Genomic DNA, 16036 nt, shown 5'->3' on the forward strand with positions numbered 1-16036 from the left:
CTTTTCAACCTTTATTTTAAATTCTGATCCCGACCTTTTCCAAAGATGCCAAACTTACTCTAACTCTTAATCTGCAATGCAATCAGTAACTATGATGGAGTGAAAAGCACAATATTTTACTCTGAAATGCAGTAAAGCAGAATTATAAAGTAGCATGAAATGGACATACTAGTGTAAAGTGCCCCAATACAGTATTTAAGTACAGAACTTGAGTAAATTTACTTTCTGCTGTATTTCAGATACATGCTGAAGAAGTTTGAGCTTTGTCTCCTCCTTATGATTTCCTGTGTGTAGAGTCTCAGGGTGTGAGCTCTCACTCCGCGTCATTTATTTGTCTCTTTCTCCTTCTATTCCCTTTCGAGGTTTTCCAATATTTTGTCTTGTGCTTTATAAAATTCATACACAGGCATCTACAGTTTCTAAGATTTATTTTCAGACCGATCAATCTGACATTAGCCTTCGCTCATGAGAGGATGGTTCATTGGCCGTACGTGTTGTTGTTTTTTACCATCCGTCATCACAATGCATTGGGTTGTACAACTGCTGTTGCCGGACGTCATATGCGCTGAATCCTCATCACATGACACTCAGCAACAGTCACATACATGCAGAATGGTGTCAAGGTCGGACTGGTGTGTGTTGCTTATGGGACAGACAGCACTAATGCTGAACTCACCAGACACTGACAGGCCTTTGCACTGCATTGGGTTTGAGTGAGGTCGAGTAAACAGCCACTCTGGCTTTTGTGTGGTGTGTTTTTGAGTGGTAAGTTATGAAAATTAACTTGGGTTTGCTCCTCTGTGTTTTGTTATCTAATGTCTGGTACTGTGTGCAACATACAGGCTAAAGTTCAGTCATTCATCTTGCATAACTTTTCAGTATCTTTGAGTCTGATCGTGTCTGATTGGCAGACTGGAGTATGAGGTGTAGAAACATTTTCGTAGTAGCAGCAATAAATCTCACTGGATGAGTGAATCTGCAGTGGGTGGAGCTAAAAAACAGTTAAATAGGAAAACTTGGCTTTAATACAGCACGGATCTTATTTACGTACCTCAGGCCATCAGTTGTATCTGTTGGGATACCAATGTAGTCGCCAAGTTAAGTGTGGAGATCCAGGGGACATGGCAACATCACTAAACGTGGATCCAACAGGGCAAGAAACCCAGGTGTTCAGATGATTGGATGGATTTTCAGCAAACCACCAAGGTTAATCGAGTGTATTTGGAAGAGAAAACAAAGGCAAACAGTAAAGTTTTTTTACACCAGAAATGGTTCAACTGGTTCAACCTTGACCTATCATACTTGGTGCAGTTGTGCAGACTCACTGTTTTCCTGTGCAATGTGAGATTATTAGCAACATTATGGTTGCCCTTATTATCAGTTTTTCCTCCAGATAAAGTGGTAGCTAGTCTGACTAAACTGTTTGCAATTTATAACTCGTTTAACCGTTTTTTTTTTTTGTTGTTGTTTTTTTCACTACAGTATGTCATCATAACCACTAAAATCAATGGCCAGAGCTACAAAAATAAAACCTCTGCAATAAACTGTACTTTTCCTTTAAGAGTGATACTCTCTTTGGTCTAAAGCTACCCTCAAATAGAAGTTGTGAGGTTGCGTTTTTAACACGGGAAGTCGAAGACACGTTATGCTTGAAGTTCAAGTGGTTCAAGTCGTGAGAACACTGTTGTTGGGTGAATTTAATAATAGAGGTCCCCTTGTTCCCTTTTCAGGAATGATGAATGATTTGTGAGGCTTCGAACAAAACAAGGGCAGACAACACCAACAAGAGTAGTTAAAAATTCAAAACAAGCAAAAACATCAGCATATCACTCATCACAGCTGCTGAAGTCGAATCTGTTGGAAGATTTCTAAGTTGCAAATCAACCATGAGTGGGGCATTAAAATGTCTTTCATGGTCAAGTAGTCCCACTAGCCTACAGCAAGTTCATCACTACTGTAATAAGTAGTATATAAGCAAAATTATGAATGTCGTGAATAAATAAAAGAAGAACAATCTCCATCGTATTTGTAATTGTTTTATTTTTTTTACCTTGTTTTATGTTTCATGTTATTTTCATTCTTTGTTTTCACTTTAAAAGAGTGTAACTGCGTTTTCGGAGGTGCTACATAAATAAAAATATAACTATTTATTTTTATTCGTCAAATTTGTGATGTCTTGGCTTCACCCCCTGATTTTCCAAATCAACCAGTGAGATTATTTTTACTTCCAGCGCAGCAGAGCCTCGAAGAAAAGTGTCTGTAATTGCGTCATCGTCATACTTTGCATCAGTTTCTTCGAGGAGGAATTAAGATTTTATGATGTTTTCAGCGGCACATGAATGCAGTGTACAAACTCCACTCTGCATCAGACAGAGGCAGACTGTAGTCACAGTGTGTGTGTGTGTGTGTGTGTGTGTGTGTGTGTGTGTGTGTGTGTGTGTGTGTGTGTGTGTGTTTGAGAGACACAGACAGAGAGAAAAGAGGTTGTGCTGTAGTATCTTCAGCAAGGAGCAGTACATCACCTGTGGTGTGTGTGTCTGCGACAGTGTACATGTAGAGATGGGACGGTTTTTCTATGTGTGATACACGCATCTGCTGTGTGTTCAGATGAGTGTAGTGGGCCTGTGTGTGTGTGTCTTTATTTGTTAACTATAACAGTAACCTGACACTGACAGCGTCCTCTTGTGTCAGCCCGCAGCCTGCGCCTGAGCCCGTGGGAGAGCCGGATCGTGGAGAGGCTCATGACACCGACGCTGTCCTTCCTGGCCCGCAGTCGCAGCGCCGCCACCCTCCTCAACAACAGTGACTCTCGTGAGTGTGAGACCCCAACCAGATCTTTCTACTCGGTGTACCCACCCTCTTCTTTTTCTGCATGGAGGGAGAAAAAACAATGTGTTTCGGTCTCCTTTAGCTAGCTTTTTTAGGGCATTTTATGATATATATATAACCCTGTGCTGATATTGTTCAAAGTTGGAGCGTGACTTTGGAAACAGCAGCTGACAAAACAGCCTCGCCACAAGGTCCATTTAGTACCAGCTTTGGAACTTTTGATCCCACCACAACAGTCTTTATCTCAGTTTGCCCAGTTATCCAAAATGGAAACAGGCCATGTGCTGAGATTGTTTTGTCCACAGCAGTTACTTTTATTATCGATTAATCTGTCAATTATTTGTACGATTAATCATTTAATCATTTAATCATTTAGTAAAAATGTCAGAAAGCAGTGAGAAATGCTCACCATAGCTCCTCAGATCCAAAGGTGATATACTTAAATGTCTTCTTTTGTCTGGACAACAGTCAAAAACCTCAAAATATTCTATATATATATAGTGATATAAAACCTTGAAAAGCACCAAAATCTCACATTTGAGAATCTGTTACCAGCAAATATTTGGCATTTTTGCATTATAAATAATTTGTCTCAGTCTTTATCTTTTCAATTCTCTCTTACTCTTTCTCTCTTTATCTCTATATATCTATTTATTTATCTTTTTAAATATAACCTGGTGGTAATACTTGGTTTTGATTGAAATTAAGGCTGCACCTACCAGTTATTTTCATTATCGACTAATGTCAATTATAATCAATTAATCGTTTAGTCTGAAAACATTTGAAAATAGTGAAAAACGCAAGTCACAGCTTCCAGATCCCAAGGTGAATTCAGTTTAGAATCATGTAAAACAGAGAAAAGCATCAAAAACTCACAATTAAGAGGCTGGAACCAACAAAGATTTAGCGTTTTATAAAAAAACAACAACATGACTTTAATGATGAATCCATTATTAAAATAGTTGCCGAGTTTATTCCTGAGGGGCAGCGGGGCGATTGCTGCAGTAAAGGATAAAGCTACAAAAGGCACTAATGGACAATAATAAAAAGAATCAATAAGATTGCATCAAAAAACAATAACACAACCCTCTCCTCAGCTACCATTACTTTATCTGTCAGTTGGATGTGAATGATTGTCTGGTAGCACGTTGTGTGGCCTCGCTGAGAGGCTTTTTTATCACCCTGCATGGTGTGTAAGTGTGTGTGGGCCCTGACCTGGGCCCTGCTGCCTCTCTCTGCATGTTTATGTGTCGCTCAGACTCTCACCACTGCTCCCGTTCAGCCTCTGCCAGCCCGCTGAACGCCTGCTCCCATCACCACCCGCACCAGAACGCCGCCGAGCGCTGGAGGGTCTCCTCCGCCAGCACGCCGGACATCACCCAGCGCCAGCGCCGACGAAACTCCACTCCGGTAGGCAGTGAACACAAACTGTATTCAAGACGACCCTCATATGCACATACATGCTAGTGCACAAACCTACTGTGAATTTATGCATTTTTAAAGTTGATCTTTTCTCCATCGTTTTTTTGTTTCTCAATGCTTTTGTCGGTAACATTTCCCCTCTTTGGTATTTATTAGCAGTATATAAATTGTAATCTGTTCACCTAGGTTGGAGGATATTTTGTTTTGTCCCATTATCCCTGGGAGTGTCCCCCTGAATTAGCACCCCCACCATGGCAGGAGATATGCCACAGATAAACTGTTAAAAATCACTGCTGAAAAATTACTAACTAACCCTTTTATGTTGTGACAGTGTCATCGTAAGGTAAGAATTTGGTTAGGTTTAGGCACAAAAATAAATAAGCGTAAAAAAATTGCTTGCACAAACAACCTGTGGACTATCTCAGGGTGGAAAAGTTTCTAAAAGAGAATAAAGGCGTTTTACCATCTTTCGGCTCGTTGTTCTGGTTTTATGCGACTCTACCGTTTCGGTTCAAGCCTACCGCTCTCATCAGTCATTACGAGCCACAGTAGGCAGTAAAAAAGGTATGAAAACCCACTGCACGCCTCTCGCTCTGCACCGAAGAGCAGGCAGACACAGTTAGAGACCAGCTGGTGAACAAAGTGGAGCATTTAGCAGCTAAAGAGCCAGATATTTCCTTCAGGAGTTGGTGGAGACCAAAACAGAGCTCAAAGGAGAGTGAATATTGGACTTAAGTTGCCTGAAACACTGCTCCAAATTAATGATAATGCTGTGCTGCTTTGGGTGTGAGAATAGGCAGCTGTTTGCTACAGTAAGATTTTTGCCAACTTTAGATGATATTGTTAATGTTGTGTTTACAGTTTGTTGCACTGCCCCCAAGTGGTAAAAAAAAAATCACTGAATGCAGATTTAAATTTTAAAAATCATTTTAAAGGACCATATTCTCACAATTAAACTATTAAATGATATGTGCAAAGGAAATAAACCCTCATGCCAGCTTTAAAGACTTTGGTTTTTTTTTCTGTAAAACTGTCAGGTGACGATATTGACATTTAGCGGATGTATCAGCCTTAGCCGCGGGTATTAACTGGTTAATTTTATCACCTCTTTCCTCAAGATGGATAAAAAGAAGAAGGAGAAGAAAGACAAGGAGAGGGAGAATGAAAAAGAGAAGAGCGCTCTCACAAAAGAGAGAGTGCAGAAGAAGAGACAGACGACATCACCTGCCACTACGACCACAAGATCCAGGCCAGAGACCAGGTATCGCGTGGAAACACAGATGGCTCAGATAGACCGCCCTGTACCAGTCACGGGGAGGAATATATCTGTAATCTGTATTTTTAAACTGAAAAATGTTGAACTAATTCCATATTGAGAATTACGTTAATGTGGGAGAGAAGCTGAGAGAAAGAAGTAGAGAGAGGGAGCTCATGTGTCCTCGTGCTTATCCTTGGAACAGGTTAATGTCTGACAGATGGTCCAAGGTGCTATAATCTAACTATTAAAAGAGACTCTGCTGGACGCCGTTCAGTCAGCAGTCTGCCAACAGCAGGTCTGTTTGTGAGAGTGAGGAGCTTTTAGACAGAATGGGGTTTTCCTGACTGATGCAGGAAGAAAAAAAAAAAAAAAATAAGGCTTCCTGCCTCCTCTCCTCTCATGTCACACCCCACCCCCCCACCCCCCCACACTTCAGCCAAAGAGTCATGGCGACCGAATGTGGAGTTTCAGATCGAGTCACTCATATCTTCCACATGACCTAGTTATGGGCTTTATGCACTGCACTGGGAACCTCATTACCTTTTCCTTCACTGCTATGAAATATCATCTCCTATGCGACCAACTCACTCTCTCTCGTCTTTGACTCTTTCTCCTCTTTCTCCTGCTCATATTTCACCTCCACTGCCATCTCCTCTCTCCTCCTCAGCACCCCGAGGCCCAAGAACAGACCTCCGTCACCTGCTGCCCCCAAAAGCCGGCCCCTGTCCCCCTTGGTGCCGGCCGCAGCAGCAGCAGCAGCAGCAGCAGCAACAGCCTCCAAGACCCCCATGGGCAAGAAGACATCTCCCCCTGGCACCAAGACCCGACCCAAACGGGCCCAGACGCCCGCCAGGGTACAGCCCCAGACGGTCACCGCGGTTGCCGTGGAAACAGGCCACGAACCCCAGCAGCCCGATACCCCACAGGAGAAAAAGAGTGAGTGTTGCTACCATGGGGACGATATTCAAGCTTCAAGGTGACCCGGAGGTTTTGGCCGACATTTGTGTTTCCGTGTAAATTTCAGTGTGAACACACACACACATGATCGCTGCAGAGTGTGTGTGTGTCAGCAGTCAAGAGTGTGATTTTCACACTCACAGTTTCAGTTAGATTTTTCTCACTAAAACGTTTCTTAAAACTGTGTCTTCCGACAGTGTCTTTATAGAAAGAGTCTATAAAAATGTTGAATCGCTCATACAGTCCAGGTGGGAATAAACTTCACCATCAGCAGCAAATGTTTTGAGACACTTTCGTTAGCCCCTTCGGTTTTGCTTGTCAGGCTACGTACACGCTGTCCTCCTGACCATCTGATCGGTGAAGCCAGCTGGGGCTGGATGCAGCCTGACAGGAAGTTCTGCAGACATGAATACCGTGACCTCTTCTGCAATGTGTGAGATTGTAATGTTTTTCTGAAAACATGCCAGAATGAATCATTAATCAAAAGTAAGGCAGAAAAGGAGACTGCTCTTAAAATACAAGGATTGAAATTGGGTTAAGGGTTTTCAGGTCTGTATCCATGAATCTAATCTAATCCCTTACTTAGCATTTATAAGCAGTATAGAAACATTTAATAAATGGTTTATGACACTTTATAATGTAGTTGTAAGCAGCTCTAAGTGTTTATTAATATATTTGTCAACAACTATAACTCACCCATAGTTGGAGGCTGCTGTATAAACAGATAATGAATGACAATATAGTAAACCACAGTTGATATGACATAAGTCTTCATAGGAGCGATGAGCATTTCAAAATGTCCTTATGTCTTCTTACATCTACATTATAGTGTGCTATGAATGATTTGAGAAACCTTTACATACTGCCTATAAATGCTGCTATGAACGCTGACTGAATTTTTTACACTAGTATTATTGTGAAAAGCACAAAGATCATTTTTTCACAATGTGTCCTCTGCTAAGTTGATATAAATGCAAGAAGCAGCAGTTTTAGATTTCTTTATATTTCAAAATGCCTGACTTTATGTGTTCAAAACATCTGACACCAAACATTCGGCCTTTCCTGCAGCTACTGGTGGAAGGTTTGATTGGTCTGATTGGTCACCGTTTTGGTGGCAAGTGACGATGACAACAGTTATATTGGCTACTCTTTATGTTCGTGGTGAATTTTTCCTCACCTCTTTCTTAAACCATTTGTACCACAGACGTTTACCTACCTACCTATTCTTGTGGTTTTAGAAGGCAGAAGCTTCACGTGTTCTCTTTGTCATCTCTCCCACAGGCTCCGGTAACGTTCCTGCCATCGTGGTATCCTCTGCACCGGTCACACCTCCTTCCATCAGCCCTCCGGTTGTATCCGCAGCTTCTCCTGCTGTGCCAAGCGTGGAGCCGGCCGCCTCGGCTGCTCCCCCTGCGGCAGCCGCCACCAGAAATTCTGCTCCTCCCGCTGCGCCCGCCGCCGCCTCTGCCTCCACCCCAGCTGCACCGGCCAACAGGCCGTCAGCAGGCACCAACGACCCGGAGGAGGCCGTTCGAGTCCTGGCAGAGAAGCGCCGACAAGCCCGAGAGCAGCGCGAGAGAGAGGAGCAGGAGCGTCTGGAGCAGGAGCACAGGAACAGGTCAGACTCAGTGTCAATATGAATATCGGTCTGTTGTCAGTGTCCTGTCAACAAAATGTCTCGGGATTCATCGTGAGAGATCATCCAAAAAAGTATGTAACAATCAGACAGAACGGTAAAATACAGGGATTTGACAAAACATCAGAAAAACCTAATCCAATACAACAGTCCTGCAATAAAAATACCCTCCTTACTTGCATGGTATTGCATCACACTGTAGGTTTATTTTGACCCACCCTGGTAATTACCTTACTGCAATAATTTATCTGGTTTTTTTTGTTTTTTTTGTTTTTTTTTTGGTAATGCTTTAGTTCTCAGTTCATTGATGTAATAATAATAATTTCTTTGGAAGTTTCCCAGAGAGAGCTATGACATTTGGCAGTGATTATAGGAAAAATGGGAATTTCCGTGAAAGAATGGCTCCATTTTAAACCAAATAAATACAAAAAACCCAAAATAAAATTAATGATTTTCATTCACTATTAATTCAAAACTCGGTTATTGTCATGTATTATATTCACAGCCTGTAGAGAAATTTCAGGTTCAGTTGAACTGATGTGCACTGACTTAAAACATCTCTAAGTTAGTCTAGAAATTCACTGTTGTTTAGTTAATTATGTGCAACTCTATAATTTGAACACAGTCTTTATTTTTCAACCTCTAAATGTATTTATATAATGAGTCTGCAATTATGGCCAAATTACACAGCTATTCCCAGGGAACACTGTACAAAATTATGGGAAAATAATAATTATTAGGATATTATGGAATAGAAAGCAGGAAAATAAAGCGCCACTGACATTTTTCATAGAAACATGTCACTGCATTTTGTTTTTACAGTGGATGTGAAACTCTAAAGGAGTTTTTATTTAAAGTTAACTTAAGAGAAGGATATTTTTCATGTTTTCATCATTTTAGTGGCCTAAACAAATAAACTTTATATTAAGCCACACTCAAGACGGGCACGTAAGTCAACATACGCTTCTGAATTGCAGCTGCGTCCTTTTTTTTCTTTCTGAAAAAAAATCGATAAAGGGACCCCGAATCTTCACAAATTTACAGTACGAGTCAGATGCAAAACCTAATCTCGTCCAAATAACAACGGGAAATCTGAGCCTTTTCTTAGAACAAAGAGGGGAGGTAGATTTCCATTCTCTTAAAATAACCCCTTTAGCCATAAAGCATTAAAGCCTGCTGGGTGGCAGTTTTAGGGTCAGAATAACCCTAAATAGCAAGTAGCCCTTCTAGGTCAACTTGTTTCCCAATAATTATACTAAGTAAATGAAATATTTCCTCCCAAAATGTTTTTCACTTTTTTAAAAGTAAAACTTTCTTTTTGGCATGCGTTGCCTTTCCTTAACAGCTTACAAAATAGAAATGGACGAGAGAAAAAGGGTGACATTCAGCAAAGGTCCTCAGGCAGAATGAGTCAGGGAGCTTGTGGTTACATGGTTTGCACTCACAACCACTAGCCCACCAGACGCCTCTAAGGAATCTTTTTTAATAAGGGTTGTTTACTTTTCTTCGGTTTGAACCCTTTCACTCAGGAAAGACAAAGCTAAAAAACAGGCAGAGGCCTAAAAACTGGCTTTAATCAAAAGTTATCGTCCCAAAAAACACAGGACGGGCCTCATTGTTTTTTCCTCCAAAGCTAAAATTTAGTGACATTTGAGAGTTGTTGGACGCAGTGTTAGTCCCGAGAAACGTGAGTTTTTTTGTATTTTTGAGAGTTTTTGCATTTATACGGGATTACACAGACACATACGGTATACTATACTGACAAAGCACAACAATAAGCCATAACTAAGGTGTAAGGGGGCACAACTGAAATGCAGTGCGACAGAAATACTTAGCTGATGACCTGTATTGTTGATTATTGGGTCTTCCTGACCTGTAAGAGAAACCAAGTTTCAAAACGGCCTCAGGTACAGACTAGAAAAAAAGAAAAGAGGATTTCAGTAGGATAAGGGCATCGCAGTGTTGATCAGCTGTCATTTAACTGGACATTTGTAATGTGTAATCACTACTGTGTATATCACTTATACTAACTGCTATTCTTTCAGAGAAACTGTGTGAATTGAAGTATGAGGATGTTCACACACTGCTGATCCATCAGCATATATATCATATAAGAGCCTGTGCATACCGCGTGAAAAAAACGCATGCTGCATACATCGTATTCACAGGATCCTGCGGGAGGAGGCGATGGCGCGCGAGGCCGAAGAGAGGAAGCGCAGAGAGGAGGAGGCTCGATTCATGGCTGAGCAGCAGCGCCTGCGAGACGAAACCCAGCGCGCTCAAGAGGAGAAGGAGGCGCAGGAGAGAGCCAAAGCCGAGCGGGAGGAGAACGACAGGGTGCAGAGACAGGTCAGTGACCAGCAACAGTCCAAAATTTGTGGACCTCTTTACATCTTACGAGCACCATGTTGTTATCAGAACATTTATAGCATTTGGTAACAACATAAACAATTTACCATATACAAATTTGTGCTGGAGAGGCTCTTGCGACAATCTCAGCTTTCGGTCATATCCCATGATCTTCCTCAGCAGACGCTCAGCCAAAATTGACGAGTCCTTAAAGTGCTCCAAAGAATAAAAATTTTGAATCCTCTACAATCCCACGAGAACTGAGCAAACTCCATCTGCTGAGGAACATCGCGTGATGAGCTCAGAAGCTCCAGAAAAGCTACAAAAGGGACCTTACGTTGGGTTGTTTTGACCACAGTCGCGTTTAAAACATCCAGCAGCGTCAAGACTGCAGATTGTTTCTAGTTCTCAGAAGTCATTAGGAGGATAACGGGCATTTAAATGTTTTTGAAAATGAAGTGCTTTGACGTTAAAGGTGCTTGATTTGTTATTTTTTGGAGTTACATTTTCTCCGTTGAAAACTCCATGCACACACGGCTGATATCTAGCGGGACTAAACTCATCCGTGCTGTCAGTGAGAAGGATCATCACTTCTTTTGAACTGTAAATACTCTAGGAAACTCTTTAATTTTGCATTAAGCAACATGAATCCCTTTGATCCCTACATGCAGTAAACCCATTTACCATCTGGGCAGATTAATGCATATGAGCCATCGAGAGCGAGGAGGAGGGGAGGGGGGGTTTACTTTACTGTATGTGAGCCCAAACATCAGGCCCCTAGTCTGACTCTCTCAACCACTGACTGTCTGGCATCTGGGCAGATTAGAGGGCGAGAATACGCGCCGCTGTCACGGGCGTGAGCCCTAATAGTCAGAGAGCCCCTTGTCTGCCCCGGGCAGATGCCAGCTGGTGACCTCCATAATGGTGATTAGCAGAGGCTGTAGGGCGCCATTGTGATGTGGGAGATAGTGACAGGCCTGTGTTGCCTCTGTCTCGTACACTTGGCTCTGCGGTGGGATGATAGTCGGATAAGCAGCGTCAGTGTACGCCGCGCCTGAAGCACTCAGCTGTGCTCGACTCGCCTTTTACCCTCAATCGGGCCATTGTTCCCCCCGACAGCAAAACTCGCTCGAGGCTGGAGTGGCCTCGCATTTTTTTAAGATCTCACTTTAGCTCAAGTGCCGCACTCTCTGCGCGGAAACAGCGTGAAAACACGTGTGAGTCTGTAAGACTTGTGTCCGTGAAATAACAAAGTCAGTGGACTGTGGTTGTGAACCATCTATGCACGCAAAATGATTTTTGTTTTCACTGCCGACTTAAAAACATCTGTTTAGTTGGTGCCGAGTCCAAATACCCAGCGAAGCATTTGCTGGAGGCACTCAGGTAACATCAACCTTAGCCTGGCGGCTGCAGAGCAGACTGAACGTGTGCTGCACCCTGGTGGTCACTGTTTTGCTCTCAGTTACAGTGCAGTTCACACACAAGGTGGTAAATGGTAACTGGCTGCGTTTACATGGCGCTTTGATTCAAAGCACTTTACAGTTTCCCTCTCATTCACCCATTCTCACACACAGACACTCTCACACCAATGGCAGCGAGACACCATGCAAGGGCAATTTGGGGTTCTGTCTTGCCCAAGGACACTTCGACTGGTGAACAGGAGAAGCTGGCGGTTGAACTGCCGACCCTGGGACGACCCGCCGTGTCTCCTAAAATTCTGTATTATTAACCTGAAAAGTACTTTTAATATACTTATATATTTAATCATTTATATATATCTAACCTTAAGCCACAAAAATTAAAAAAAGCAAAAATAAAAACAATAATATTACACATTGTCACCTGTAAATCGAAATATAAATTTGGTTATTTTTGTCCCAAACAGAGAGGAGACAGAGTTGGTTTCTTTTAGTCCTGAGTAGTGTCTGGATATTTTCCTGCCAATAAACTCCTCCACTCAGAAGTGTACGGCAGACAGACGCACAGAGGCTGCGCATGAGACGTAATCTTTGCGTGGATAAATGAAAATAGTTAAATGCGAATGTATCAACATATTTAACTGCATAACTCAGACCGTTTCTCATCTGGAGGACACTGTTTCGTAGTGAGTGGGTCCGACTGAAAGTGTAGAAGTACGGGGACAAAAATAGGACTTGTGGCTACAAAAGCACCATGTTTTGCACCAGGCATGTTATTTACACAATCAGCTGTGGTTGGGCGATTTGGCAGTTGTCAGTTGCTTTGTATTTCCCTTTTCTGAGGAAATCAACACTGTGGCACCTGAGAAATCACCCGGTGTGAAACAGAACATTTTGAGACGTTTTCCAACTCCCTCTTGTCGCAGCTTTCCACTGAAAATGACTGACATGCTGCTAATTCTTGTCTACTTGGAGAGTGATTGGCTGAAATTAAAACTTGACTATGTGATTGGTTTTAGTCTGAAAGTCTCGTTTTTGTTAGCTTCATATTTATGTTGTCTTTCTTTTTTTTTTGTCAGAGGGAGGAGGCCGAAGCCAAAGCCCGTGAGGAGGCCGAGCGTCAGCGCATCGAGAGGGAGAAACACTTCCAGAAAGAGGAGCAGGAGCGACTGGAGAGGAAGAGGGTGAGGACACAGAGAGAAAAACAACATCTTTAGATCTCAGAAAGTCACGCAGGTCACACACGATTTCATCCCGGCATTTCCTCCCCTCCTCCCCAACATCAGCAGCTAACTAACTGATCTCTCTGTCTGATCTGCACAGCGCCTTGAGGAGATCATGAAGAGGACTCGGAAAAGTGATGCAGGAGATAAGGTCAGCGCGGGTCATTTTAAACAGGCTTGAAGAAACCAGACATCCTCTTGTCCTGTTGAAATAACAGAAGTCTTTTTGTTCTTTATAATCACAGAAGGATGTCAAAGCCTCTCCACAGGTCAACGGCAAGGACTCCGAGCTCAATAAAGGTAACGGTCACATGTCGTGATAATTTGCTTTCCCCTCAGGAATAAAACGTTCATGTCTTCCAAACAATCAAGCTCATATACTCTCATTAATTTGTCACTTATATCTCTGCAGCTCCCGGAAGCCTGCAGAGTCCCAGCGCAGCAGCGGTCCTTAGCCCGTCTCAAGGTGTGTCCGGCCCTGTCGTGAACGGCGTCCAGGCCACCTCACACCAAAATGGCGTCTCGGCCAACGGAGAGGCGGCGGACTTCGAGGAGATCATCCAGCTGAGCAACAGCAGTAACCCTGGTCAACAGCAGAGCGGGCTGGTCAGCGAGCCCATCCTGGCGTTCGAGGGAGGAGAGCCCTTCCTGATGAAAACAGGCCCAATGAAGCCTCAGCATGTCGCAGGTACGGTAATGAGACACCAGATCAGACCCTGTTGATTGGGCAGAGACTTGTGTGCTGTAGCTGGATTAATCACTGAAAAAATTTAGAACATATAGGGAGAATTAGGCTTACAAACGTGTGACTTTTAGACAGAAAAGAGAACAAATAATGCCAACAAAGGCCATATGTTTCATGACAAAACCCCCACATCTCATCTTAAGTTACAGTCCTACACAAGTGGTTCCCAACTCTTTTGGCTTGGGATTCGTCAGAATAATGTAATATCTCTTTGTGACCCCTAATCACAGTTTATTACCGTAGTTTGGACATTAGCTGTGAGCAGTTCAGCCAAAAATGGTTTTCACCTCTCAGTTTGCTTCATTTGAAGGAGTTTTACAGGCTTGAACAGGTAAAAGTATTCAATATTTCATAAGAAAGACAGCAAAAATAAGAGAAAAGTTTTTGGTTTTTTGTAGTATTGTCTCTTCAAGACCTAGCACAACACGAATCTACTGTAAATTGAAAGAAATCAGGATTTTTTTTAAAATTTCTTTTTAGATGTAGACGTAACAGAAAGTAGCAAATGTCAGTCTAATTCACACCAATTTTGTGTTAGGTTTAGATTTTTTTGGTGTAGAACGTACATTTAACAGTTTTTACAGCAGTCTGTAATCTTGTGCAAAATGGGCTGTAAATACTAAGTTTGATGTTGGTTGAGTTTGAGAAAACATTTAAAAGATGTGGTGATTGCACTTTGTGTTAAAGCAAAAAAAAAAAAAAAACCTGTCATTGAGTTTCATTTTGTACACTTGGAATAACTCTATGCAAAAATGTCAAAAAATGAACAGCCTATTATAATAATTGCAGCATTTCTGATTCACTTCTTTGACATAGACGGTAAAGTATCTCAAAAGAAAAGAAATGTTTTGTTGTATTTGACTGTTGGTTTATGCTAGATAAATACATAAAAGATACTTTAAAGAATAGTGATCCGTACCCACAAAATTTCTTTTGGTTGGGAGACAAATGTCACCAGTTTTCTTGTACAACAGTGGATCCGGAGACGTGCATCAAGTGTTTCGGTTGTTGTATACATAGTTAAAACAGTTAAAAAAGAAAACACAACTTTCTTCCATCAGCTCACCTCTGTTGTTCCTTCCTGTCGTCTTTCTCTGCAGAGGTCCTGTGAGGCCCTGCGCATCCCATGGGCGACGCGCCTGATGGTCTCTGCTTGAGCTATGAGATTCATGCCACACCATAGCGGCTTATAAAAATAGTGTGCCAAACAAACAATGACCTGCGCTGAATTCACATCTACAGCACCTGCCGCAGAGGACAAAGAGGGGGGGGGGGGTAAAGCTCTGCCCGGAAGAAGAATAGTAGTCATCTGAAATATATTTAAAAAAAAAAAAAAAAAAAAAGCAACAGCAAATATTCTCTGTCTTCACCACGTGTTATGGTGCCGCGTTTGTCAAGTTTTATCGGAATGTCACACGCAGATTTTATGGTGCACCTTAAAGATGACTTACTGTGTAACAAATTTTAGAAAATACAGCATAAGATCCTGGAAATACATAATATTTGACAATGGCTGTTATTATTACTGTCGTTATGATATTGTTATTGTTATCTTCAGTTGGACAATGTGTGTGTGTGTGCGTGTGTGCGTGTGTGTGCGTGCGTGCGTGTGTGTGTGTGTGCGTGCGTGTGTGTTTGTTGTTTTTGTCTTGAATTATTGAGTTATTTAACATGGGGGAGCATTCTAAGGACTGGCCACAGACGGTGTATGTATATGTATAATGAGCCTAGCTGCCTAGGCCTCCTGTTAAAGGGGATCTGTGAAATAAAGCTTTATGAAAGGGACCGGCCTCTCTGCGTTTATTTATGTTTGGACACTGGACACCTTCTCTACCTACAGTGAAAATACTCAAACAACTACCACCGTAAAACAATGTTAAATCTCTGATATTTTCCAAGTGTCGGTATCCTAATAGGGTGTTTATCTTTTCAGATTTCAGTGGCGGAAAGTAACTAAGTACATTTACTCAAGTATTGTACTTAAGTACAAATTTGACTTTAAACTAACAGCTATAGTAACTAGTTACTTTGCAGTTCAAGTTATTAAACACAAAACCTATGATGAGCTTATAAATTGCCATGCATTACTGTAGGTTAATTTACCGAATAGTATATTCATGTAAGTTAAAATACCTCAACCAGTAGCTACATAAAATTATGCTATGATGTTAATGCATAACAACCATATTATCCAATAAC

The 16036-nt window shown here is 42.0% G+C and overlaps 1 protein-coding gene across 5 annotated transcripts in view; it reads left to right on the top strand.

The window, feature by feature from the left end:
- Window positions 1-15180, top strand: part of LOC120786306 (MAP7 domain-containing protein 1-like) — a 48679-nt gene extending 33499 nt beyond the window's left edge. For 4 of the 5 annotated variants that reach the window (XM_040121680.1, XM_040121683.1, XM_040121681.1 and 1 more), the window contains 11 exons: window positions 2692-2811; window positions 4088-4239; window positions 5370-5512; window positions 6177-6445; window positions 7748-8084; window positions 10271-10451; window positions 12949-13053; window positions 13193-13243; window positions 13338-13392; window positions 13505-13780; window positions 14938-15180. In XM_040121680.1, the coding sequence (XP_039977614.1) occupies window positions 2692-2811; window positions 4088-4239; window positions 5370-5512; window positions 6177-6445; window positions 7748-8084; window positions 10271-10451; window positions 12949-13053; window positions 13193-13243; window positions 13338-13392; window positions 13505-13780; window positions 14938-14948 (1700 nt within the window). In that variant the 3' untranslated portion in view covers window positions 14949-15180. The remainder of the gene's footprint in view (window positions 1-2691; window positions 2812-4087; window positions 4240-5369; window positions 5513-6176; window positions 6446-7747; window positions 8085-10270; window positions 10452-12948; window positions 13054-13192; window positions 13244-13337; window positions 13393-13504; window positions 13781-14937) is intronic. The other variant, XM_040121682.1, reaches the window with a different exon arrangement.
- Window positions 15181-16036: the final 856 nt, after the last annotated feature.

Source organism: Xiphias gladius, chromosome 24 (genome assembly GCF_016859285.1).
Source record: "Xiphias gladius isolate SHS-SW01 ecotype Sanya breed wild chromosome 24, ASM1685928v1, whole genome shotgun sequence".
NCBI lineage: Eukaryota > Metazoa > Chordata > Actinopteri > Istiophoriformes > Xiphiidae > Xiphias > Xiphias gladius.